This window comes from Sciurus carolinensis, chromosome 19, assembly GCF_902686445.1.
Source record: "Sciurus carolinensis chromosome 19, mSciCar1.2, whole genome shotgun sequence".
Taxonomy (NCBI): Eukaryota; Metazoa; Chordata; class Mammalia; order Rodentia; family Sciuridae; genus Sciurus; species Sciurus carolinensis.
Window position 1 is genome coordinate 15,309,368 of NC_062231.1, and position 27,387 is coordinate 15,336,754.

The following is a 27,387-nucleotide window of genomic DNA, read 5'->3' on the forward strand; positions in this document are numbered from 1 at the left end:
CTGGTGGGTGCGAAAGGGCTTGTGTACAGTAAGGTGGTGGGTTACAGGGGCTGAGAAACGGGTGGGTTGGCAGGGATGGGCGCAGCATGGTTGCAGGTTGTTCTTTGGAAGAGCTGCTAGGGATATGACTCAGTGGTGAAGTGCTTACCTGGTATACATGAGGACCTGGGTTTGATTCCTCACCACTGCCAAAAATGAATAAGTAATACACAGCAGATTTAATGTGACTATGCCACTCCCTAGCTATGTGAACGTGGGCAAGTTGTTAAATTCTTCCTCACCTTCCTTATTTGTAAACTGAAACTCGAAATTCTGTTGTCAGTTCTTGGGGGTTATAGAGAACTTGGATGCCATAAGACATCCTTGTTAAACAGGGTTTCCATAGTTTTGCCATCTAAGAGGATAAAAGGGTCTTCAAAGATTCTGGAGCATATGACAGCTTCTGTTTTATCGTAATGCAAACTTTGCATTCAACTCCCTAAAATGCACTTGGGGGGCGGTACTGGGAGTTGAGCCTAGGATCACTTTACCACTGAGCTACATCCTCAGCCTTTATTATTTTTCACTTTTGAGACAGGGTTTTGCTAAATTGCTGAAGCTGGCCTCAACCTTGCAATCTTCCTGCCAAGTCTTCAGAGTCACTGTGATTACAGCCATGGGCAACCATGCACAGCTTGCATATATTTTCATTTTTAATGTTTCCCATAAAACATCACAATAAAATTGACACGCCAGGAGGATGTTGGCTATCTAAGATCTTGGGGTCTGAATTCAAATTGATGAGTTCTTGAAAAGAAGTGACTTATTGGGGCTGGAATTATGGCTCAGTGGTAGAGCACTTGCCTAGCATACGTGAAGCATTGGGTTTGATCCTCAGCACCACATAAAAAATAAATAAATAAAACAAAGTTTTAAAAAAGCTTTTAAAAAAGAAACTGAGTGCCTGTTGACTCATGTATAAAATGAGGACAATATGTGGTCCCTCTCTCTCAGGTTAGTCCAAGAATTAAAAGAGGTGATGCTTATAAATCACCTAACACAGTATCCAACATGTAGTGAATGTGCAAAGAAAATATTAGTTCTTATATTCATTCAGAAATTTCAGAATAGTGGAACATGCCTATAATCCCAGTGATTTAGGAGATTGAGGCAGGAGGATCACAAGTTCAAAGCCGGTCTCAGCAATTTAGGGAGGCCTTAAGCAACTTAGGAAGACCCTGTCTCAAAAAGTAAAATTTTTTCAGAATAAATGAATCAAATTAGAGTGATGCAGAGTCAGCTTAAAGCCAACCTCTTTATAGGTCAGAACTTAGAAAATCTGATGAAAGCTATGGGCCTCTCTCCTGAGAAAACACACACACACACAGTTTTGCTTATTTCTTCACTTGCATCTTGCACATGCTTATGCAAGTACTTTACCACTTATTCGCTTTTTTTTTTTTGGTACTGGAGAGTGAACCCAGGGGCACTTAACCACTGAGTCACATCCCCAGCCTTTTTTATTTTTTATTTTATTTTATTTTTCGGTGCTGGGGATTGAACCCAGGGCCTTGTGCTTGTGAGGCAAGCACTCTACCAACTGAGCTATATCCCCAGCCCCTATTTTTTATTTTTTTTAAAAGGGTCTTCCTAAGTTGCCCAGGATCTTGCTAAGTTGCTGAGGCTGACTGTGAACTCTCAATCCTTCTGCCTCAGCCTCCAGAGTTGCTGGGATTATAGGCATGTGCCACTCAGCCTAGCATTTGCTTATTTCTTTTTTTAATATTTAAAAATTTTTTTAAATATTTTAATATTTGGGACTGGGGATATAGCTCATTTGGTAGACTGCTTGCCTTGCAAAGCACAGGCCCTGGGTTCAATCCCCAGCACCACCAAAAAAAAAAAAATTTTTTTTTTTTGTTGATGGACCTTTATTTTATTTTATTTATTTATTTGTTTGTTTATTTATTTATTTATTTATTTATTTATTTATTTATTTATATGGGGTACGGAGACTCAAACCCAGTGCCTCACATATGCTAGGCGAATGTTCTATCACTGAGCCACAAGCCCAGCCCCTGCTTATTTCTTAGTGTTTGAAAATCCAAGTGATTGGAAGAATGTGTGTTAGTGTGGGGATGAACCCAGCTGAAGACATCCTTGTTCCCTCCCTCTTGGTGTGGCCCCATCTCCTGGGTTCCCTAGTTTTCCTCTCCAAGACCCATGAGACTGAAGTAGAGTAAAGATCATCTTTATTATGGGCATGAAATCAGGCAGGTGATGATAGTGCCAGGCCCTTCTTCAGTTTAGTGGGTGGAGGGCTCCTCAGCCAGCACTGATCCACCTAGCTGGGCCTCCCAATGGCTCCAGGGCTCCAGGGCTCCAGGTGCCCCTGGTTTTCTGCAGTAGGTGAGTAGGCAAGCAGACTGCTAGGCATTGGATATGTGGACTCCTCAGGGCTGTTCTGGAGCTGGGGTCGGGCTGGAGTTAGCAGGGGGTGGGGGCCGAGGCTGGATGTCCCTGGTACGCATATAGGACAGTAGCTGCTCCGGGATCTCAGCCAGCACATCCTTGGCTAGTCTGGCCATACTCAGTACCTGGTTCCCAGATCGGTCAACATAGTCTCGGAATGGGACAAACTGGGATAGGCACAGACAGGAAGGTGTGGGCCATGACCAGGGACGAGGTAATGAGGAGGTTTCATCTTTGATCCCCAGTGTCTCTTTCCAAATATCACACTCTCTCTCTTCTCCCTTAATTTTAGACAGTGTCTATATTCATTTTCTTCCCATCCTCTTTTCGTTTGTTTTATTTACTGTGCTGAGGATTGAACCCAGAGTCTGGTGCATGCTAGACACATGCTTTACTGCTGAGCTATGTCCCCAGCCCTCCACCCACTTTTCTTAACCTTCTATCTGCTCTCAATCCCAGTGTGGCTTCACACAGTCCACTGAAACTGCTTTTGTTAATGTCACTGGAAGCCCTATGTTGCCAAATCAGTCCAATCGGAAACAATTTTCAGGCCACAGCTTGCTGGACATCTCTTTATCTTTCCGTTACATTTGGATATCATCTCCTGGACACATCCCACTCCCAAGGAGGCCCAAAGCAGGGAGTTGGAGAAAAAGGGGGAGCAGGTTACCAGGGGAGGAAGGCTAATAAAGGAGGGAGAAGTGAAAAAGAAGGGGAAAAAAAACTATTGCCTGATGAGTTAGTCCCAGATGTTCTTTGCACTTCTGGTCTCTTTTTAAAATTATTTTAAATTTATTTTTATTTTTTGTTTTGGGATGGAGTCTCACCAAGTTGCCCAGGTTGGCCTCAAACTTGTGAGCCTCCTGCCTCAGCTTCCCTGGTAGCTGTGGGTATCTGGGACTATAGGTGTGGGTCACAGCACTCAGTCCCAGCCTCTCTTTAAAGGTCCAGAGCCTCATATTTAGTTGCCCACATCACCTCTCTATTCACTTGTCACAGAACCCTCAAACTCAGTGTATTCCCAGCAGAATTCCAACTCTATCTGTCAAATCTCCTCCTCCAGCTTTCCCCTTCCCAGCCAATGAGACCATTACTCAGTTGTTTGTGTGGAGAAAACTGAGAGTCGTTTTTGAAGTTGCCCTCACTCCTTGTCATAATCTAATCAAATCATCAAATTGGGTGACATTTTCTTAGATATCCTTTGAACCTGTTCCTTCTCTCCATCCCCACCGCTTCACTCTCATTCGGGTCCTTAAATCTCTGCCACTTCCAAGACTTTCTCACTAATGAGTCTACCTGCCTTCGCTAACCCTGCCACAGTCTACCCTCTGCACAGCAACCAGCGGAATCCTTTTAAAGTGCAAATATGACCATCTCACTTCCCTTATGTGAAATCCTTCAAGAGCTTTAGAACAAAGCCCCAGATCTTCACTGTGAAGGGCAAGACCCCCCCACCCCTGTCACTCAGTGTGATCCTGCCATCCTGCTCTGAGCCCCCAGGCCTAAGGACATGCTGCTTCCCTGTCTGTAAGCTCATACCCTCCTTGAGGACTCAAATGTCATTTCCTCACAGAAGCCTTCCCCAACTACTAAGTCAGATCCCCTGCTATTGACTGTCACGTGGCATTTGCTATTACTCCCCAAGCACTTGTCACAATCTAATCAGGTATTTAGCTGTGTGAGTATTACCAGCTGCCTCCACTAGAGGGCAGGTACCTTGGGGGTCTCCTACAAGGAGGGAGGGATCCACCCAGGTGGCAGCAACCTTCCAGTTCCTCAAAAAGAATGTGTTCATCAAGAGCTGTGATGCATGCCTGTAATCCCAGCAACTCAAGAAGCTGTGGCAGGATCGCAAGTTCAAGGCCAGCCTCAGCAATTTAGTGAGACCCTCAGGAACTTAGCAAGATCTTGTCTCAAAATAAAAACAAAAAAGGCTGGGGATGTAATCCAGTGGTAGAGTTCCTCTGGATTCAACCCCCAAAAAAGAGTAAAATGAATAAGAAAGAAAGATGATTGAGAAAGCAGTAAGCTAAACTTCCTACTTAGTCTTTCCTTCCCACTGTGCCTGTCAGCTCCACCGCCTCTCCCAGGTTACCTGGACAATGTCCCGCTCTGCATAGCGTCCCCTGGAGGACACGCGCACATCATCACCATCCAATTCTTCCATTGCTGCAGAAAGAACCCTGTCAGCTGACTGGCCTCTTCAACCCCGACCCATGTTGCCTCTCTCCTTCTTAGCACCCCTTCAAAGTCATCATGCAAAAGTTCCACAAATATTAGACACTATTTGGAGTTATTATTTTTACTACTACTATTATGCCTTCCCCCATATCCAATCCTCCCAGAAGCAGTAAGGGGAAAGTATTGGTATCTCTAACCTCAGTTATGAAGGAGAAATGAGGTTGAGAAGGTTTGTGACTTAGCCAGGGTCTCACAAGGTCATTCACCCTGTCTGTCCTGTGAATCAGGCCTGAGTGCCCAGAACCTTCCCATCACCCCAGTTCTTAGACCCACTAATGGATAACCCCCATCTTACCCTCAAACATGGCTGGTCCCACACCCACAATAATGATAGACATGGGCAGCGAGGAGGCCTGTAGGGAGAGGGGGGAATTGTTGGGATGAGTAGCCATAACAAGGGAGGTGACTATTGGGAAAAAAATTTTCCCTGAATTTCTTATGAGCAGAGGCACTGACTCTCTTTGTTCCAGACTATTTTTTGAAGGATGTGTATCTGTCAAGCAGCCCTGAAAGATATAGTGTCTTTGCTATCCAATATAATTTGAAAAAAGTCTCCCACTGGAACACAAGGCAGGCATGCATCCTGCCAATTATAAAAGATTTGTGTTCCCTAAACTCAGGGTTCCTCTCCTGTAATGCAACCCGCAGTGATTCCAAGTATCGTCCAGCCATCTTCACATCATCCTACTGGAACTGGGACTTAGAGAATCAGCACAGAGCTGGGGATATAGCTCAGTTGGTAGAGTGCTTGCTTTGCAAGCACAAGGCCCTGGGTTCAAATCCCCAGCACCACAAAAAAAAAAAAAAAAGAGAGAGAGAGAGAGAGAGAGAGAGCGAGAGAGAGAGAATCAGCACAAATGCTGTGACTCCAGCTACTACTTTTGCTGGAATTAACAAACTTTCATGAATGTGGTGTCTTCTGCCAGCATTCATGAAACTGGCAGGCCTAACTTACTATGTTACAAGGGGGATAAAAATCTTAGCTCCATCACAGTATTGACAGTGACCCCTTCCTGCCAAGCTTTCCTCCACCAACTCACGCTGACAATGGCCTCTTTGGTCTGTGTCATGTCAGAGATGACCCCATCAGTGATGATGAGCAGAACGTAGTACTGGGAACCATCAGAGATCTTAGCTGCAGCCCTGCATGAGAGACCAAGATCAGAATTCAGCTGAAAGTCAAAGAGGGCAAGAGGCCAGTCCAAACCCACAGCTTCCACAGTCAAAGTGTGAGCAGTGGGCAAGAATGGGGACTTTTGAAACGTGTGTTCTTTTCCCTGACCTGATATTGTTCCATTAATGTTTACTGAGCACTTACTATGACAGAAACTATAGACACACAAGGAGGAAAAAAGCAATCCTCCTGATTGTGTGTTGTGCCCATCTGCAACTAAACAAAATATTAAAAAAAAAAAAAAACCATGGAGGTGAGGCTAAGTGAAGGGTGGGACCATTCCAGGCAGAGAGAGCACAGCATGGCCAGCAGCTCTGTGGTGGGACTGCAGAAAGCTCACCCTGTCTGGAGGACATGAAGTAAAGGCAACAGAGTTGACTATGTGACTGCGGAGGAATGAGTTCCTAGGAGCCAGACCAGGGATCACACCAGGCTTCATCAACCTCTGGGAAGAATTTTTTTCTTTTTTGTGGTACTGGGGATAGAACCCAGGGTCTCATGCATGCTAGGTAAGTTCTCCACCCCTGAGCTACACTCCCAACCCTTTTTACATTTTTTTCAAAAAGTTCTTGCTAAATTGTCCAGGATGACATTGAACTTGAGGTCCTCCTGCCTCTACTTCTTGAGCAGCTGGGATTATAGTCATGTGCCATGACATGTGGGTCTCTGGGAAGATTTTGATATTCATTCAAGACCAGGAGCAAAGGCTGAAAGCTTGTCTTCCCTGCTCTCATTCGCTCCCTCTCTCTCCTCCTCCCCTGCGAACTGCATCCATTCCCTGTAGTCTGACAGCTGTTTGCAGAGCTCCTTTCCCTTCTCTCGCACATCACCTTTGAATTCAGGAGTTTTCCATCTGAAGAGGACTTCAGAAAGCACAAGTCCAGTCCTCTTATTTTACATATAAGAAAAAAAAAGGAGACCAAGAGAGAAGCAGACCCTGGGGCTGGTGTTGTAGCTCAGTGGTAGAGTGCTTGCCTGGCACGTGTGAGGCACCAGGTTCCATCCTTGGCACCAAATAAAAAGGAATAAATAAAACAAAGATATTGAGTCCATCTACAACTAAGAAAAAAATTTTTTAAAAAAGAGAAGCAGACCCTGGTCTCTTGACTCTCTGTGTATATTGGAAAGGATGGATCTGTGCAATCCAATAAGGTAGTCCTAGCCACATGTGAGTATTGCCATTTAAATTAATGAAGTTATCTGGGTGTGGTGGCCCACACCTGTAATCCCAATGACTGGGGAGGCCGAGGCAGGAGGATTGCAGGTTCAAGGCTGGCCTCAGCCACATAAGGAGACCCTGTCTCAAAATACAAAATAAAAATGACTGAGGATATAGCTCAGTGGTTTAATTCCTAGTACCAAAAATAATGAATTAACTAATTAATTTAATTTAATAGAACTCATAACTCAGTTTCTTGGTCACGCCTCTTTTCAAGTGCTCAATATCCATATGTGATGGGAGACTACCACATCAGCACGCTATAGGCCATTTTCATCACAGCTAAAGTTCTTTTTGGACAGTATTGGTGTTTAAACCTGATCTCAAGCCAGGACAGGCACAATGAGGAGAGTGCAGAATTCACATAGCTCCAGCTGTTTGCCCAGTTTGCTCAGATAGAAGTGGGTCATGATCCTCATGATCTTGATCCTCCTCAGAGGCCTGGCCTGTTGCTTTCTCTCATCACTCACTCATTTCCCATATAGTCATTGTCCACCTGCCATGTGTCAGCATCAAGCTTCGTGCTGCACATGCAGAGAGAACATGATACCATCCTAGGGCAGGCAGATGCTTGTACCACTGGGATGCATTGAGGTTAGGGCTTGGAGGATGTACCAGGTGACCTAGGACTTCAAAAATGAATAGGTGATTGCAGGAAAGGAAAAATGTTCCAGAAAGAAGGAATGTCAAGACACATGTTCTAGGAGCAGCAAGTAGAACCACAGAGGAGAGAGAAGGGTGGCACCCAGGGCAAGGGTCCTCTCATAAAGGGCTTTGTTCTTATGGTGCTGGGGATCAAACCCAGGGTCTATAATCCCAGTGCCTTGGGAGGCTGAGGCAGAAGGATCTCAAGTTCAGGCCAGACTTAGCAAGATTCTGTTTCAAAATAACATTTAAAAAGGACTGGGGGTGCTGGGGTTTTAGCTCAGGGGTAAGAGAGCTTACCTAGCATGTGTGAGGCACTGGGTTCCATTCTCAGCACCGCATATTAAAAAAAAAAAAAAAAAAGTCCAACAACAACTAAAAAACTATTTTTAAAAAAAGGGCTGGGGATATAGCTTAGTAATAGAGTACCCCTGGGGGCTTGAGTTGTAGCTCAGTAGTAGATCGCTTGCCTGGCACATGTGAGGCACTGGGTTTGATACTCAGCACCACATTAAAATAAATAAATGAAATAAAGGTATTGTGTCTATCTACAACTAACCAAAATATTTTAAAAAATAGAGTGCACCTGAATTAAATTCCCAGTATGTAAAAAAGGATACCCACCTAGAAGACTAGCATTAAGGATTAGTTTATTATTTTTTTAATGATACTGGAGGTTGAACACAGGAATGCTCTACCACTTTGCTACATCCCCAGCCCTCATTTTTCTAAACTTTTAAAATTTGAGGCAGGGTCTTGTTGAGTTGCTGAACCTGACCTTGAACTTGGATCTTCAGCCTCAGTCTCCCAAGCCCCTGGGATTACAGACATGTGCCATCATGCCTGGTTCTTATTCCTGTTTTTAGATTTATGTATGTATGTAAGTATGTATGTATGTATGTATGTATGTGGTCCTGGGGATTGAACCCCAGGCCTCATGCATGCTAGGCAGGCACTCTGTCACTGAGCTATAGCCCTAGCTCTTATTCCTATTTTTATTTTATTTACTATTATTATTATTTTTGGGTACTGGGAATTGAACCCAGGGCATTGTACCACTGACCCACATCCCAGCCCTTTTTATTTTTTATTTTGAGACATGGTCTCACTATGTTGCTTAGGGCCTTGCCAAGTTGCTGAGACTGACCTGGAACTTGCGATCCTCCTGCCTCAGCCTCCCAGATCGCAAGGATTACAGGTATGAGCCACCACTCCCATCTTTATTTCCATTTTTAAAATGAGAAAACTGATATTCAGCAGTATTAAATAGTGTCCCCAAGGGGTGATGAAGCTGAAGTTCAAGCCTAATCTTTTTTTTTTTTTTTTGCTGCTGGAGGATCGAACCTTGCTTACAAGGCAAGCACTCTACCGACTTAGCTATCTTCCCAGCCCTCAAGCCTATTCTTGACCAACTGAACCTAAAGCCCAAGCCCTGGGTCCCATCACCCTCCATTTCTGGAGCGGGAGAGATCCACTCTGCAATCAGATCAAAGCTCCACAGTGTGCCTCCATGCACACTGTCCTTCTGTCAGGACTACCTGCTCATCTTCTGTCCCTCTAGATGCAGCTGAGCAGTCCCCTCTGTTCCTTCTCCTTTCCTTTTATCCTCTAGTGTACAGCCCCACCCACCAAGATGGGCTGCCTGGAATGAATCCAACACCATTACCCTATGTAAATGTATGATGACACAAATGGTATGCTGTTACTCCATGTACAAACAGAAACAACATGTATCCCATTTGTTTACAATAAAAATAAATTAAAAAAAAAAAAGATGGGCTGCCTGTTCCTCCAAGAAAGAGGGTTCTCATCCCCTAGAGTGTACTGAGGAGGACGTCCATCCTACTGCTTGATTTGGTGTCTACAGCTAGATGACTGTAAATGCACTTAAGCCACCTTTAAAAGAAATGATAGCTAACATGTAATGTGAGAATAGAAAATTTGCATGAATTTTTAAAATGAAATACAGAGACTTCAAAGAGATTCTCAGCCTGACTGCTTTCGGTTGTGGCCCCAGATTCCCCCAGGGGGATATAGTCTCTTGCCTTTGCTCACAGGCAACTAACTAGAAAAGTCAGGGAAGCTCTGGCCTACAGAAGGTAATGATTTATTTATATTTCTGTCTCCTGCAACAAGGCAGGGACTCCCAAGGGCAGGGACTAGGTCTGATTCATCTGTGAATCTCCAGTGCCCCAGCAGGGAGCCGAGCACACTGCAGGTGGCCTCTGCATAGTAATAATGATAATAATAGCGACAGCAATAGCTAATATTTACAGTACTTATGATGTGACAGGATGTGACAGGTATTGTTCTAGGTGCTTGACATGTATGTGTTAACCAGTCCTCAAGTAGCCCTGCCATGAAGATACTATCATTCTCATTTTGAGAAGATAGGCACAAAGAGATTAAAAGTCTTTTATTTATTTACTTATTTATTTTTTGGTACTGGGTATTGAACTGAGGGGTGCTTTGTCACTGAACTACATCTCCAGCCCCCTTTTAAAAAAAATTACTTATTTATTTATTTACTTATTTATTTAATGTGGTGCTGAGGATTGAACCCAGTGCCTCACATGTGCTAGGCAAGTGTTCTACCACTGAGCCACAACCCCAGCCCCTCCAGCCCTTTTTATTTTGCTAAGATAGGATTTTACTAAGCTGCTGAAGTTGGCCTTGAACTTGCAATCCTACGTAATCACTGGGATTACAGGCATGTGCCACCACACCTGGCTGCTTTGTATATTTTTATCCTGAAAACTTTAAATCTATTGTTAACTGAGCACTTACTATGGGCCAGACACTGCTAAAACCTCTTACATAGTTATGTAATGATTTTTTAATTACCTAATCTCTCAGTAACCTATAAAGAAACAGCTACTGCCTGGTGTGGTGGTGCACACCTATAATCACAGCTACTCAAGAGGCTGACGTAGGAGGCTCACAAGTTCAAGGCCAGTTTTGGCAACTTAGTGAGACCCTGTCTCAAATTAAAAAATAAAAAGAGCTCGGTGGTAGAGTGCCCCTTGCTTCAATCCCCAAAGAGAAAGAAAGAAAGAACTCACTACTGTGATCTATTATAACACCACTTTACAGGAATGAAATGGGAGAGGAAGAAAGGAAGGAAGGAACGGAGGAAGGGAGGAAGGAAGGGAGGGAGGGAGGGAGGAAGGAGCTTAAAGAGGCTAAACAGCTTAAGCTCATGTGGTTAGTGAGAGGTGGAGCCAGGATCTCACGCAGATCTGATGCCGAAACCAGAGCCTCCAGCAGGGTACTGTAGACTTTCCTTTCTTACACAAAATCAAGACCAACTCAAGGTCAAGACCAACTCAAGGTCGTGGTGCTTATTCCCATGGAGAAAACTGGAGTGTTTATTGACACCTTCTCTACCTCACCATAAAGTGTTAAGTAACCTCTTTGTCCCAGGGCCTCACCAACAATGAAACTTTCTCCTCCTCTCCAAAACCCAAGTTCTCCCAGAGTGAACTTGGGGAGGCAGTCCTCTGTGTCCCATCCCTGCCCCTAGCCTCCAACCAGTTCCCTTACCTGGCCACCTGATTGATGACAGGAGCAAAGTAGGTGGGCCCATAGAGCTGCACAGTGCGCAGGCTCTGGAAATAGCTCTCCAGCACGCCCTCGATGCCCGCACAGTTGGGGTCCTCATCGTTGTTATTCTGTTAAAGAAGATGTTCTGCCAAGCTGAGCCAAAGCAGGGTACACCCAGGAGTGCTCTGATCCCAGCTCACTCCTTCCTTTTGCCACCAGTTCCTTTCATGCACCCCTCCAAACCCAGCCCTGCCCTCCCTCCCTGTTCTGCCACCCTCTCACAACTTCCTGCTCCTCTGAAGTCCCTGGCCCTTCAAAGAAATGTACATAGAAGAAATTTGTCAACTTGTGTGGGCCAGACACCAGGGCACGCAGTGTAGTCTCTGACCCATACCATACCAGGGGGAACTGGTGAGAAATCCGTCCCTCTGGGGGCAGTTTGGCCCCAAAGCCATAGGCTGGGAAGAGCTTGTCACTGTCATAGTCCTGGATGATCTCTCCCACTGCCTTGAGGGCCATGGCATAGGCGCTGAGCTGGTAGGGACTCATGTAGTGCAGGGAGGTAGGCTGCAGGGGATTCCCTGTAGGGACACAGGAGCCCCAGCCTCATGGTCACCTGGACATCCACCTGTCACCTGCTTATCCTTGTATGCATCCATCCACCTACCCATTTATCCACCTTCTACCCCTCTACTCCCTCACAATCATCATGATCATGATCGTCATCAATAATAATAGTAATGATTATTATTATTGGGTACTAGAGATTGAACCCAGGGGTGCTTAACCACTGAGCCACATCCCCAGCCCTTTTTTTATATTTTATTTAGAGACAGGGTCTCACTGAATTGCTTAGGGCCTTGTTAAGTTACTGAGGCTGGTTTTGAACTTGCATTCCTTCTACCTCAGCCTCCTGAGCCGCTGGAATTATGGGCCTGCACCACCTTGCCCAGCTGAGTAGGGAAATTCTTATCCTCAGGTTGGAAGCTAGTGCAATCCCTCAGGACTCCCTTAGAATCTTCCCACCCTGCGTTCCCCAATCCATGCCTCACCATTGGAAGCCGTGAAGTCAATGGCCACTGTGAAGTTCAGCTGGGTCCTGTTAGGGAAGTAGAGGGATAGAGTAGTGAGGGGCCAACAGTGATGACACTAGCATTAATGTACATGCAGATCACTTGGGGCTCCTGCTAAAATGAGAATTCTGATCCAGGCTGTCTGGGTGGAGTCAACAAACTCCCTGTTGCCGCCACCATGGACACTATGGACCACACGTTGGGTAGAAGAATCCAATGCCTATTCTTCCTTTCCCATCCATCCTTACAGTCATATTATTTAATCCAGCTATGTGAGAAGTGTATTATATCCCATTTAAATTAACCCTTACTATAGCCCCAAAGTAGATTAAAATTTCCATTTTACATAGGAGAAAATTGAGGTTCAGAGAAGCAAAGTACATTTCCAGGTATGCCTAGTTCCATTGAATGGAGCAAAATGTCCCCTATCTTGACCTCTTCCTCTTCTCTAGCCATCATTCCTGACCCCCATGTCCCCTCCTTGTACTGGGAATTGAAATCGGAGCCTTGTGCATGCCAAGCACATGCTCTTATCCCTGAATCCCTAGCCATAGCTTTTATAGAGAGGTTACTGGGGCCACCAATGGAGACCCCTGGTCTGGCAGCCATCCATGGGGCGGGGAAGGGAAGCAAGGGCAGAAGGCAACCATGAACAGAAGTCAGAGGGACCACACTTTGCACTTTACCTAACACTGTAAAGTTGGCCAAGTGTTTTACAGTTCTCCACCATCTTACCAGGCCCTGACTACTCACAGACAGGAAAACCCATTGTGGGGCTTTCAGACTACAGCTGGTCTATGACTCACCCTCCCTTGATGTAATCGACAAAAGTGAATTCAGAGTCCACAGAGAAGGAGAGCAGAGTCACCTGTGGGACAGAAGAGGTGGCCCTGCCATTCTGGAAAGGGCATTTGGGGCAGAAGAAGGGAGAGAAACTTCAGAAAGCTTTGGAGAGAGGCACCTGATGGGAGGCCAGTGATTGACTCCTTGACCCACCCTGTCCCCCATCCCCCCACTTTTTTTTTTTTTGGTACTGAGGATTGAACACTGAGTATATTTTCAGTCCATTTCATTTTTATTTTGAGACAGAGTTTCACTAAGTTGCCAAGGCTCCCACTCAGTTGCCCAGGCTGGCTTTGAACTTGCAATGCTTCTGCCTCAGCCTCCCAGGTTGCTGGGATTACAGGCATGCATCACCACCACCCAGCCTGTCCCCCACCCTATTCTGTAAGGAAAAAAATGGGAAGCTGTCAGAAACATATTTGGATTTCCAAAAGTATATTAAATTTGGAAATGCAATTTAAGTTTTTTTTGTTTTAATTTTGCAAAAAGTATAAAAATTGAAAAACTTTAAGTGACAAAAACTTTAAGTGGAGCGACCTTGTACCCACCATTACTACATCCAAGTGATCAGTGCCCACCACCTCCCCCTACTCTTAAGATTCAGTTCATCCCTGGACACAGACAGAAGGACCCAAGGAGGGTTAGAGCTCCAGGGAGCACTCACGGTTCCCGAGTTGACATATTTCTTCTTCTTACATTTCTTCCGAGGGTTGAGCACCTAAGTGGAGGAAAGTAAGAGTGATGGTGGGAACAGGCATGGAGGGAACTATCTGTAGGCTGAGCGCACTGGAGTGAAGGCCCAGGTAACCCAGAAGGGCCAAATTCTCACCTCATACACCGTGAACTGGTTCTGGGCCTTGCTCAGCTCCCGGTAGCTCGTGGTGAACTCACCAATGAAATCGTGGCTGTAATGAGGTCAGAGGTGGGTCAGCAGCAGCTGCTGCTAGTCTGGAGCCAGGCCTGAACCCAGTTTGTTATTCCCCCTATGCTAAGCTCCTACCTGGATGGCAAGGCTGTATGGGTAGGGCCAGGTGGGGAAGAAAAAGGAGATGGTACCAGGAAGACAGCTGAGGGGTCAGCTCCGCCCAAGACCCTTCCTGGATCCCAAGGCTGCTCTGGGGTTCTTGGTGAATGTACCACATATCATAGGGATCTGCTCAGGTTAAGTATAGGAGCAAGGGACACTTGGAGCTGTCTTACCTTCCATCTCGGTCCCAATCATATACATCAATCTTCACTGTTCTGAAATGACAAAGTAAACATAGGCGGGATGTATATATTAAATCCCAGAGACAGCCCCGTCCATTAACCATACACTGGTTTCCTGCAACCCAGCCATCTGTCCTTCCATCAATGTGTTCACTTTTCAACCTTCTGCCCATCTTTTCCCTCACTAGTCCATGTGTACACCAAACCACCATTAATTACATCATTACTTGTGCTATGAGAACCACTGTTGGTAGTCTTTCCCCATTTATCGGGTCTTGCTATATTCCAGACACTGTTCTCAGCACTTTCACAGACTGTCTCATTCAATTGAACAACCATTCTGCATAAATAAGTACTATTAGTCACACTTTGGGATAAGGAAATGGAGATGAAAAAAAAAGTAACTTGGCTAAGATCTCATTGGCAGTAAGTGATTGAACTGATATTTAAACACAGACATCCTCGCTCCAAAGACTTAGTTCTTAACTGCCATGCTTAAGTCATCACATATGTCTGTCAATATGTCAGTACATCCAATCACCTAGCCACCCACCTAGCCATTCATTTGCCTGTCTTTCTGTCAATCCAGTTGCCTCTTACTCCATCTCTTTATCCACCTAACTATACAGCCATCCATGGACTCCCTATTACACAAAACACCCACCTGTCTGTCCATTCGCCCACCCAACCAAATACCCAACCACGTAACATCTGTCCATCTGATCATCCATTCATTTGCATAGCCATCCATCTATGTATCTCTATCTGTGTGCCATCCATCCTTCCACCTTCCCACTCCCCCACTTATCATCACACTACCCATTCATTAGCTTCTTGTGTCAGCCTATCCATCTACTTTACACCCACCTACCAACTAGCTCATCCACTAATTCAACCATTCATCCATCTACCATTCATTTATCTGTCCAACCACCAGTCTACCCCATCTATCCTTCTCTGTCCTACCTGGTTTTTTTATTCATCCATCTCTGTCTCTAGTCATCCAATTCTCATATGCCCATCTAATGTCCATCCATCAGCTTGTCCATTTATCTATTTGTTCACCCATCTATCATCTGTCCATCCATGAGTCTACATATCAGTCCAATTATCCATTCACCCATTTATTCATCTACCTAGCCACCAATCCCACCCACCCATCCAACCATTCACCAGGTGATCCACCCATCTGATCATTAATTCATGTATCTGCTCATTCATTTCTTCATGTGCTCTTTCATTCACCCATTCCAGTGTCCTGGGACCCAGGAGCCTCACTCTTACATCCTGGTCCCCTTGGTCCCCAGCTTACGCTGAAGCAGACCTGTCATAGTCTCCATTGCACAGGGCCCGCACAGGGATGCTGAAGGGCTGCCACACGGGATTCAGCGTGTTTTTCACAACCTCTGTCTTGTGGCAGATGGTGAACCTGGAGGGAAGAGAGAGGCTTGAGTCCTGCCCTGGGGGTAGGGCCAAGTCCAGAGACAGGCCCAGTATTTTCAGAGATCCCTGAGAGTCCCACTTTTCAAGCACCTGCCCCATACTTCACCTAAGACCAATGAGAGCTGTGACTCACGTGCCATCTTCATTGCTCCTGTAGAACACAAGAAAGGGATCTGACTTCCCAAAGAAGTCCTTCTTGTCCAGCTTGTTGGCACACAACTGCATGGTGGCAATGTCCTAGAGATGGATGAAGTTGGGCTGTTGAGACCCAGCCTTCAGACAGTCCACTCAAGGGACTAACAGTAGAGAAGAGAGCTCCTGTGTCTAGCATGTGGCCCCTACTGACCCGACAATTGCTGAGCTCCTCTGCAGTCAGAAGTATGGTCCCACACTTCTTGCCTGGTACACCCCTGGAAGCAGAAAAAGCCTCTTAGTGAGAGAACTGAGGGTAGAAAACAAGGACTGGTGCAGCCGATCTGGGGTTGTGGGGACCAGGGGATTCAATCTGCCATTCACTGACAATCCCCTATGTGTGTCTCCTTCCGTCCTGGGTGACCTTGTGGGAAAAGGCCTGCTTTGACTCAGGAGGGGTTTTCCATCTGGTAGGAAGGGGCTGGCCTAACCAAGGAGGACATCTCATAAGAATAGTGTGCAAAAGACATGGAATTTAGAGTCAGTGAACTCAGGGTGGGTTTTATAATTTTCAAGCTGTCTGACCCTTGGCAAGTTACTTCCTGTTTCTGGTCCTTAATTTTCTACTCTATGAAATGAGAATCACAACCACCTATAATGGGCTATGAAGATATATGATTGAGTGTATGGAAGCAAAGGCAATTTGTAAGCATTATGGATATGAGATGGTACCTGCTGTGTCCCAGGTGCTCTGGGACAGCTTTGTTAGATTCTGCCTTCAACTTCCAGGAGGAAGTGGAATGTCATAGTAGAGTGTGAGCGGGTCTGAGTATAGCAATTCCAATTGAGGGAGAGGACTTTCTAGACCCAGGGACAAAAGGTTGGTTTTGTAGGTCAGAGTGACTTTGCTTCCTGAAGACAGCAAAGAGTGAGATTAAAAGAGGCAAGGGGAACCAGGCATGGTGGCCCACACCTACAATCCCAGCAATTTGGGAGACCAAGGCAGGAGGACTGCAAGTTTGAGGCCAGTCTGGGCAACTTAGCAAGACCCTGTCTCAATATAAAAAATAAAAATGACTGGGGGTGCAGCTCAGTGGTAAAGCACTCCTGGATTCAATCCCCAGCACTGAAAAAGGGGGTTGGCACTGGGACCAGGTACAGTAGTGCCTATAATCCCAGCAACATAGAAGGCTGAGGCAGGAGAACTACAAATTCAAGGCCAGCCTGCACAACATAGGGAGACACTCTGTAACTTAACAAGCCCTGTATCAAAATAAAAAGGGCTGGAGTTCTAGCTCAGTGGCAGGGCACCCCTGGGTTCAATATAACCCAGTACCTATGCCCCCCTCCAAACACACACACACACACACACACATACACTAAAACAAGGGAAGCCTTGTCCTCTGCTGACCCCAGAAGGGACATTTCCCTGTGTTTACAGGGTATAACTTGTCTTGGTTGCCTAAGCAGAAAGGGATCTTGTTGATACGGGTCAGTGATCCCTGACATCCAAAGTGTGAAAAAGGAGAGCCGGGCCGGGGGTCAAGCCCATGCTCTAACTTGCTTATGATTTTCCCCGGTTTTCAGATGAGAGTGGCAAATGGTTTCTTTGACATCCTCAGCTGCTGGCCCAGTGCTATTCACCCGCGCCTCAGAACCAATAAATCTTTGCCTCCTTGATCTTCGCCCTTCCCTCCTCACCAGTGCGAATGCCGGTCAGTGATTATAACTACCTTCCTGTTCTGCCTCTTTCCCTGTCCCTCCTCTTACCCTGATATACTTATTTGGCAGAACCACAGGCCTTGTTAATCCCAACTGTTTGCCTAACCCACACTGCACCCATGTAACCGAACATGGCCAGAGGAAAATATGCAATCATGTTGGTTGTTTTTTTTTTTAAATTGAACCCAGGACATAGCACATGCTAGGCAAATGCTTTACCACTGAGCTACAACCCCTAGCCTCAGTGTGTGTGTGTGTGTGTGTGTGTTTAATAGTTACTAGTTACTTTGTTTTTGGTACTGGGGACTGAATGCAGGGGCACCTTACCACTAAGCTACATCCTCAGCCCTTTTTATTTTTTATTTTGAGACATGGTCTCACTGAGTTGCTTAGGGTCTTGCTGAGGCTAGCCTCTAACTTGAAATCATCCTGCCTTGACCTCCCAAGTCTCTGGGATTGCATGGCACCTGACCTCAGCCCTAGTTGGTCTCATTTTTAAATGCATGATCATGCACCTCAAGAAGGTCCTTAAGGGTTGGGGTTTAGCTCAGCGGCAGAGCATTTGCTAAGCATGTGCCAGACCCTAGGTTCTATTTCCAACACCACAAAAAAGAAAAAGAAAAGAAAAAGAAAAAGAAGAAGGTCCTTAATGCTGCCTGGTAATCATACTACCATGTCCCCAAGCCTTCTGTGTGCATGGAAGTTTCTCTTTCCTCAAACCTCCGTGGCTAATTCACCATCCTCACTCTTCACTGGTGACCTTGTTTCCTACTTCCTGACAAAACTGAAGCAACCAGAAGAGAAAGTCCACCCACCACCACACCTCCCCTGCCACCAGTGTCTTCTCCCACACAGTGTGCCTTCCCACAGTTGCTATAAATGCATCGTGCTTGTGCCTATTTATCCCCCTGCGTGTACTATATCCCATACTGTCTTGTCTGCACAGGGACATTGCTCCAGTGAGTCTGCCCTCTTTTCATGTTATTTTATTTTGAGACAGGGTCTTGCTAAATTGCTGAGGCTGGCCTTGAAGTTATAATCCTCCTGCCTAAGGCCTCCTGAGTTGCTGGGATTACAGGCTGTGCCACTGTGCCTGGCTCTTCCTTCTTTTTATTGCATTGATTTTTCAGTTTCTGTTGGGTCATTCCCATCAACAAAAAGTGGTTTTTCTCATGTTAAAAAATGTCAGACCTATTCTGGACCTCACTTCCTGCTCCAGCCACCTCTTCTTTTCTCTTTTTGCAGTAAAACTCTGAAAGAGATCTTCTCTTCTATTTCCTGCTTCCATTCTCTTCTAAACCCTTCTAATCTCCACCTGCCCTTCAAAACTCAGCTTGTCAGGTGGGCATGGTTTCTCTGCACCAGCCTGTGATCCCAGTTATTCTGGAAGCTGAGGCGGGAGGATGGCAAGTTGGAGATCAGCCTGGGCAATTTAGCAAGATGCTGTCTCAAAATAAAAAAATAAAATAAAAAGGGCTGAGGGTGTCGCTCAGTGGTAGAGTGCCCAGGTTTCCTAGTACTAACAAAACCAAGGGAAAAAAATGCTTATCAGTGTCACCAGTGATTTCCATATTGCTAAATTCAGTGGCCAATTCCCAATCCTCATTTTATTGACCTGTAGCAGTATTTAACATGGTCACTCTCCCCTTCTTTTTTTTTTTTTTTTCTTGTGCAGTATTGAACCCAGGGCCTCATGGATGCTAAGCATGTGCTCTGCCTTGAGCTATACCCCTAGACCCATTCTTAAAAAATAAATAAATAAAAAATGCCAGTTTCACTGAAACATGGCCATTTTTGTGAGGGTAGGAAGTATGATCTTAAAACAATATTCCATTTAAAGTTTTTCATACAGAAATTGCTCTCATAACTGATTATTCAAAATATCTTTAGTGCTACAGAACTTAGATGGTAAACACAAAACTCCTACACTTATTTAGTAGTGTACGCTCAGTGGAAAACAAAAAGGCATTAATAGCAGCTATTTCTTTGAAGAAGATATGCAGGTAACAGGCACCAAGACTCATGGCCTTAAAAAACATCTAAGACTTACGTGACATATTTGACACCTCAATGTCTAAGAGAAATTATGAAATTCAACATGTCAGACTGAATTCCTGATTGACTCCCTCCCCCAGCTGGCTGCTCCCCCCACGACCATCTCAATGGTGGCACAACTCATCTTTCCTGTTGTTCAGGCCAAAGGTTTTGTTCTCATCCTGATTCTTCTTTCCCTCTCACATCCATATTCACTCTGTCAGGAACCTGTTGGCTCCATCTTCCCAACACAGCCAGAACCTGACCACCTCCTTCCTCCATCACTACCACCCTGGATTACTATGACAGCCTTCTGATTGGCTCCCTGCTTTGACCTCTGTCCACCCCAAGTTCATTCTCAACCCAGCAGTGGAGTCACCCTTTGAAAGCATGGTCAGATCATGTACCTCTGCTCAGAATCCTCCAAAGACCTCCTCTCACAGTACAAGTCCCTGCAGTGTCTGGCAGGCCATTGATGACTCTCCAACCCCAGCTCTTCCTGCCACCTGGCCCTCCCTCAGCTCTAGCCACTCTGGTCTCCCTGCCCTTCTTTGGTGTTTTTTTTTTGTTGTTGTTGTTTGTTTGTTTGTTTTTGTACTGGAGATTGAACTCAGGATCACTTTACTACTAGCCACATATAAGTCCTTTTTATGTTATTTTTTAAAGAATTTAACCTTTATTTTATTTATTTATTTTTATGTGGTGCTGAGGACCAAACCCAGTGCCTCATCCATGCTAGGGAAGCACTTTTCCAGCCCCAGTCTACCCTTTTTATTTTTCATTTTGAGATAGGGTCTTGCTAAATTGCGAAGTTGCTAAGGCTGGCCTTGAACTTGCAATCCTCCTGCTTTAGCCTCCTGGACTGCTGGGATTATAGGCGTGTACCACCACAGCCGGCTTCCAGCTGTTCTTTGAATTCTAGGCTTTTCTCTGCTGACTCCCTCACCTCCTTCAAGTTGTGGCTCCAAAGTTATGAGTCTGTGAGGCCTTCTTGACCACCTTACTGAATACTGCACCTCCCACCTACCCAGCATTTCCCTCCCCCCTCACTCCACTCTACTTTGCTTCCCCTAGTATGTAATTTATCTACTCATGTCTATTTTGTACTGTTATCTATGCCTAACCCCCAACTAGGGCATAAGGTCCTTGCTGTTTGTTCACCATTGCAACTCTGGCCTCTTGAACAGTGGCTGACAGAGCATGTGTCCAAGTAGAGCCGGTGGAATGGGTGACCCCTGGAGCCTGGAACAGTGTGGCATACCAAACAGGCTAATAGCATAGTGAGTGAATGTAATGGAGATGCCTGAGGATTTTATTTAGTCAGGGGAAGCTTCCCAGTGCAGAGGGCTTGAAAGTGACTCTAAAGTTGAATCAGCAGCTGGGTGTGTTGGTGCATGCCTTTAATTCCTCACCCCACCCCCAGCTCAGGAGGCTGAGGCAGGAGGACTGTGAGTTCAAAGACAGCCTCAGCAACTTAGTGAGGCCTTAAGCAACTTAGTGAGACCCTGTCTCTAAGTAAAATATTAAAAAGGCTGGGGATGTGGCTCAGTGGTTAAGTGCCCTTGGGTTCAACAATCTCCCATACCCCCCCAAAAAATTTTTTTTTGAGTCAGGTTTAGAAAAAGAATGACAGTGAGAGAGGACATGAGAGAGGATGTCAGGCTTGAGACTGATGGGAGCAACAGCTCTAGAAATCAGACTCTCTAGACTGTCTCGGGGCTGATAGGAGCAGGTAGGGGCAATCCCAGTCTCCACTGATTACCAATTAGCAGCGAAGTGTCCTGGGGAGGGAGAATTTGGAGGTGCCCTGTCCTCCCCTGTGCCCCTTCCCATTCAGCTCACGTGAGAGGTCGTTCTACGCGGCTGCCTTGGCCTCCGATCACCTCTCCTAGAGCCAGGAACGTTTGTCCCAGGAAATCCTGCACCAGGACACCGGAATCAGCAAGACCAGGAAGGGGCACAAAGTTCCAGCCCAGCCCTGGGGAGGCAGCTGCACTTGACCAGGGTAGTTCCGAGGCGGTGAAGCGTTGCAAGGCCGCCTCCCCGCATGCGTGTGCTTTAATGGATCGTGGGGGAAGAGGTCTGCAGGCCAGGTGTGCTTCTTGGTGGGTCATGGGTCCCAGCCTGCTCTCCACAATACCATCCTGTCCCCTAGGCCTGCTCTCTCCAGCCTCACCTTCTGCAGGTCCCAGCGGCGGCCGAGAAGGAAGAGAACCAGTGAGTAAGGGGCGCGAGCAGGAAACCCAGGCAGGAGCAGGAGAGGGTCGGGAGAGTGGATTAGGAGCCTGAAGAGGGTAGGTCGACGGGTAGGAGGAGTACAGGGGAGGTCGTTGAATACATCTGAGTGTCTGTGTGTGCCCGGCCAGCCCGCGAGGGGACGCTCGCTTACCGGTTTGGAGATGTTGGTTTTGGAATCGACATTGTACCTGGGAAAAGAGGGGAACCGGCGTGGGGTGGGCTGGGTGGGAGAAAGGCGGGAAAGGGATAGGGCTGAGTTTTGGCTAATACTGCAGGTGGAGGGAGGGGAAGCCTTGGATCGGAATTCAACTTGGATATCTTTCGGGACAGTTGTCAGTGTCGCAGAGTCAGGACTGGGGCGAGAAAGGCGGGGGCCTGCTGGGGGCGGAGTCATACGGTAGGGGGCCACTGCCAAGGTGGAGCTAAATTACAGGTTGGGGAAGTGGGCAGCACCGAGTTTGGAGCGTGAAGGAGACCAGATCTGGCCTGGGGGCGAAGCTAAGTTTAGAGTGGAGCCCTTCAAAGTGGGACCTAGCGCGGCCTGGGGGAGGAGCCAGGCCCGGAGGCGAGGCGGGGGCGGGACCAGCCAGAATTGCGGGCGGATCCAGGTCGGGGGGGCGGGTCAAGCCAGAATTCTGGGCGGGGCCTCACACATCGAAGCGCAGGTTTTGCTTTTCTTCAAAGAAATAGTCGAGGACAAATTTGCGCACGAAGTCTGGATTCAACGTGTTGTCAATCACCTCGGTCCGTCCGAACTGGGCGGGGGGATGGAGGATCAACACGGGGTGCGCTGGGGGACAGGAGAGGCTCTGGGTTGAATGGGGGCTCTTGGACTCACCTCTCGCCACTCCTGGCTGGCGCGGGTCTGCGTGTAAAGCACCACCACTGCGTGTGGGGGCGGGAGATGGAAGGACATCAGGTCGACCCGCACCACTCCGCTGCCCCCACCCGCCCCCTAGGTCGCGCCCGGATTCCCAAGTTCCCCCTCCAGGCCGTGGAGCCTCTTACTGGGGTCGGACTTGGAGAAGGTGTCGAGATCTAGCAGATTCCTAGGGAAAAGCGACAGACAGCCGGACAGACAGTGAATCATTCTGAAGCCGACCGCCTGGACACTGCCCGGAGTCGGGCACCAGGAGGAGGCATGGGGCTCCAGTCACATCTCCTTCCTACATTATTACCCCCTGTGTGTTTGTGCGCGTTGCGGGGCTGCGGGGTGTGGGGGTCGTTCGTGCTATCAGCACTCTGGACAGCACCGGAAATCTCTGCCCAGGAACCATACCTCTGCGAACTAGATACATACGTGCCCACATTGTCTCCAAGAACCCAGAAAAGCGGGTTTGCCCCAGAACTTTGTCCTCTTGGGGCCCAGCTCCTGCCGGATCCCCGCGACCCACCCTTTGAGCCAGTAGACTGAGCCCTCTTTTGTGGGGTGGGGCTGCCCAAGGAGAGCCCTCCTTCATCCTGCTAGCGACTCCCATCTTCAGCAGTGATCCTATAGCCCCCTACCTCTCCCCTGGGGTCTAGCCCCCGTTCGCGCTGAGACCCGCAGCTGCTTGGGGCTGGGGCAGTGCCAGTGCCTAAGCCCTCCCCAGCGCGGCCCGCTCACCGGCAGGACACGGTAATTTCAATCTTGGTGGCTGGGACGCTGCGCTCGGTGGCTCCGCCGAGAGACATGGCTGGTCGTGTGGCCCGAGCCGCGGAAGGCTGCGAGACCCCGGCCGCCAGGGCTAGGGGCGGCGGCAGCGGCGAGTTCGGCCCATGTGCCGCCGCAGCGGCGGCGACGGCGGCGACTGCACTCCTTCCAGCCCTGCGTGCGCTCCCGCCGCTTGCGCCCTGACAGTGGCCGCCGGCAGCAGTGGCTCCAGATGGCAGCACAGCCCCGCCCGGCCCTGCGGGCGGCCCCCGCCCCATTGGAGCAGACGGGAGCTGGCCAGGAAAATAACCTAGACCCCACTTGTAACCTACATCTTGGGAGACTCGCCTCGCCTAGTCTCTGAAACCCAACCCCCTGGAGCTGTCCGTGGTTCTGAATCATTTGGGGTAATTGGTGGGTGTTGGGGTCTTTGTCTTTTCCAGAGTTTCTCCCTCAATAAACTGTTTCTTCCTCTCTCTTTTCCTGGCTTAACTAGGTCTCTGAATATGAAAAGTTGCACTTTTCTTATTAGCTGTGTGACCTTGGGCAAGTTACTCAACATCTCTGTGGCTTGGTCTTACTGATGGAAAGGCCATAATAGCAGTTACTTGGGGTACTGTAAAATTTTATCTAGCTAACCCAAGGGAAGAATTTAGCACAAAGTGCTCAGTAAATGTTCACTGGGGGGCTGGGGTTATAGCTCAGTGGTGCCGTGCTTGCCTGGCATGTGTGAGGCCCAGAATTTGATTCTCAGCACCACATAAAAATAAACAAAATAAAGGTTTAAATAAACATAAATAAATGTGCACTGGTATAACTTGATCTTTGGCTATTCACCAAGTGAATGGGGCTGGGGATGAAGTTTAGAGGTAGCACACTCACCAAACACATTCCAGGTCATGGGTTCCATCACTGGCACCACAAAAAATAAAAATAAAAAGGAGAGAGATCAGGAAATGGTGACTTTTTAAAGACTATAAAACCCTCTGTTCATGCCTTTGAATCCTTTTGACACTGTCATGGTGCAGTCTACTCCGGCTCACACTATGAAAGAGGGTAGTGGTCACTCAGGCCCTTCCCCACCGGACATACACACCAACTGCTGCTTCCAAAGGCCCACAGACCAGCCTCTCCACCATGGGCAGCTCCTTGGGCAGGGACTGCACCAGGCTGTGCTGCCTCAGAATTTCTAAAAGATGAAGACCTCCAACCCCAGCAACCCCACGGGTAAACTTCAGCAGCCCAGAGTCTGTGCAGATAAATGGGTTCTCCAAGGGCCCAGGGCCCACTCAAGCCTGTGGGCCACTTCTCCCTCTTCAGCCTGCGAGTGCATGTCCCACTACATGGGGCTCAAGAGTTAGGGGCACAAGAAAGGAGCGGGTGTTCCTTTCTCAGTGGGCCTGGGGGACTCTCTCCTTCCTGAGTCGTAAATGGGGAAACTGTAGAAAGTCGGCGTCAAGGCCCTGCCCAGCAGAGGCAACTGTGATCTGTCCACTCTGGAATGGGCACCACACACGGCATCCATCATCTTGGCTGTTTTGGTCAGCTTTTTCACTGCTGTGCCCAGAAGACCCAACAAGCACAATTAGAGAAGGTAAAGTTCATTTGGTGCTCACAGTTTCAGTTCTCAAACGATAGCTGGCCAACTCCACAGCTTTGGGCCCCAGGTGAGGCAGAACATCATGGAAGAAGAGTATGATGGAGAAAGGAGCTTAGGACACGGCAATCGGAAAGCAGAAAGAGCACTGCTCACTAGGGACAAAAACGTGAGCCCCCAAGGCACACCCCCAGTGACCCACCTCCTCCACCCACACCCTACCCACCTACAGCTATCACCTCACTGATGAGGTTAAAGTTACCATAATCTACATTCCACCTCTGACTGTTCTCATGTTGTCTCACACATGAGCTTTTGGGGGACACCTCATGTCTAAACCATAACAGTCGTGTCAAGTTGAGCCAATGTTGATGACAATGTTCTGATAAGATGGGGTGACTAGGCCAAAATGATCTTCCCCTACTGCAGGAGAGGAGAGCGACCAGGCAGCAGCACCTGAAGAGGCCGAGCTGACTCAGGCCAATGGCTTTTACTCCCAGATGCTGGAGGAGCTGATACCAGGATTCAGAGGCACCAACATCTGTAGAGGTTGTGCTGCATGCTGCACAGGAGGGGCATCTGTCCATCCACACATCTGACTTCAAGTAGCCATGGAGGGCATCCTCGTTGGGACTGCCAAAAGTGCAGGATTGTCTCCACGGAGCAGGTAGTCGCTGGCTGCTGGAGCACAGGGAGGCTGCAGGGAATGTAGGTCGCAGGCCTGAGGACTTTCCACAAGACTGTGCAAAGCTGGCTTGGGGACACCTCGTGTTTGTGCTCCGTGAGGGAAGAGCCTGCAATGGCCATGGCCCAGGTTCTACACACTTGCAGAAGCTAGGGTGCCCAAGGCATGAGTGGGTTATTTCACTTCTAAGCTGAGGCGCACTTGGCTTGGGATCCCTGTCCTCATCGACCCTCAGTCCCACAGTGAAGGGCTATGCTCACTGTGGGCTCTGAAGTGACTGACACAGGTATGAGCCAGGTGTATGGGTTGGAAACCTCTCGTGGACAGTCACAAACTTGATGAGAACCTACCCGTTACCAGTGTTTTACCACTGTGCCACATAGCCAGGCCTTTTTATTTTTGAGACAGGGTCTAAGCTGCTTAGATTACAGACATGGGCAACCATGCCTGGCCAAACGGTGATGTTATGAGGAGCTTCCAGAAAGCATGTGACTGCTGGGAAGTGGGTGCCTACTCTCAGTTGAGGGCCTGGCTTCTGACTGCACCCTCTAGGAAGGACTGGTGTGGCACTGAGACAAGTGGCAGGAGCCTGTGCAGTGGTTTGGCTTGAGGTACACACTGAAAAGGTAGCTGCCCTGCACTCCACCCGCCTTCCCCACTGCAGAAAAGTCAACACCGCAGCCCAGGGTCAGCTGCCCCACCAGGGCTTAGTCTCTGTTACTGCTTTTGCCGTTAATTGTGGCAAAGCAGATAGTTAGTTGGTCATGTTTGAGGAGAAGCAAGGCAGCCCTTTTATATGCTCATAAGAGTGCTACAAGGATAGTCCTGTGGGACGTGGCTCTGCATGGTATATGAAGTAGTCACTCAGGAGAGAGGCCAGGCCCAGCATGGGGTGAGCAGGACGTTGATGAATTCAGCAATGAACATAAATATTTAAGAAATTGTAATTAAGATGGGCATGGTGGCACATGCCTATAATCCCAGCTATGTGGGAGGCTGAAGTGGGAGGATCTCAAGGTCAAGGCTAGCCTCAGAAAATCAGTAAGACCCTGTCTCAAAATTAAAAAATGGCTGGTTATGTTATCCAGTGATAGAGCACCCCTGGGTTCAATCCCCAGTACAGCCAAATTATAAAATTAATGATTAATGCAAAAAAAAAAAAAAAAATCCATGATGAACCTATGTTGGAGTTTTAAATTTCATTTTGTTTTCAGAATTCTCACTTTATTTGATGGCTGTGAGTGAGGTAAACTACTCACAATCTGGGGAGAAAGCCTAGAAAGACTTGCTGATCTGGTTGTCACTGATCAGGGCTATAACAGGCATTACTTATCATAGCCATTAAGTTGTCATTTAATTTAGTTAAAAAAAAAAAATTGGAGGGGTACATGCAAGTTTTCAGTTCTCCTCTTCCTTCACCTGCTCCCTCACAAAAAACCCCCTTCGTCCTACACGAGGTATTTCTCCAAGCTAAGAATGTTCCCAACAACTCTACAGAGAGCAAC

General features: G+C 47.5%; 1 protein-coding gene across 1 annotated transcript; it reads right to left on the minus strand.

Annotated features, from left to right (window-relative positions):
* Positions 1–2,225: 2,225 nt before the first annotated feature.
* Positions 2,226–23,823, minus strand: Cpne9 (copine family member 9). The gene is made up of 21 exons (XM_047534743.1): positions 23,574–23,823; positions 22,976–23,016; positions 22,806–22,852; positions 22,619–22,722; positions 22,119–22,155; positions 21,906–21,908; positions 21,572–21,648; positions 16,188–16,251; positions 15,975–16,078; positions 15,723–15,827; positions 14,390–14,431; positions 14,019–14,094; positions 13,854–13,907; positions 13,153–13,214; positions 12,326–12,372; positions 11,673–11,854; positions 11,274–11,401; positions 5,733–5,835; positions 4,988–5,045; positions 4,547–4,620; positions 2,226–2,618 (listed from the first exon to the last, which is right to left on the minus strand). Exons 1-21 carry the CDS (start codon positions 23,639–23,641, stop codon positions 2,433–2,435), a joined length of 1,662 nt encoding a protein of 553 aa, XP_047390699.1. The 5' UTR covers positions 23,642–23,823; the 3' UTR covers positions 2,226–2,432.
* Positions 23,824–27,387: the final 3,564 nt, after the last annotated feature.

Coding starts and splice junctions, on each gene's coding strand:
- Cpne9 (XM_047534743.1), bottom strand. CDS start 23,641: ATGTCTCTCGGCGGAGCCACCGAGCGCAGCGTCCCAGCCACCAAGATT. Junction 16,079..16,187: donor AGGAGCTCAGCAATTGTCGG/GTCAGTAGGGGC, acceptor ATCCATCTCTAG/GACATTGCCACCATGCAGTT. Junction 15,828..15,974: donor AGGAGCAATGAAGATGGCAC/GTGAGTCACAGC, acceptor TCTTCCCTCCAG/GTTCACCATCTGCCACAAGA.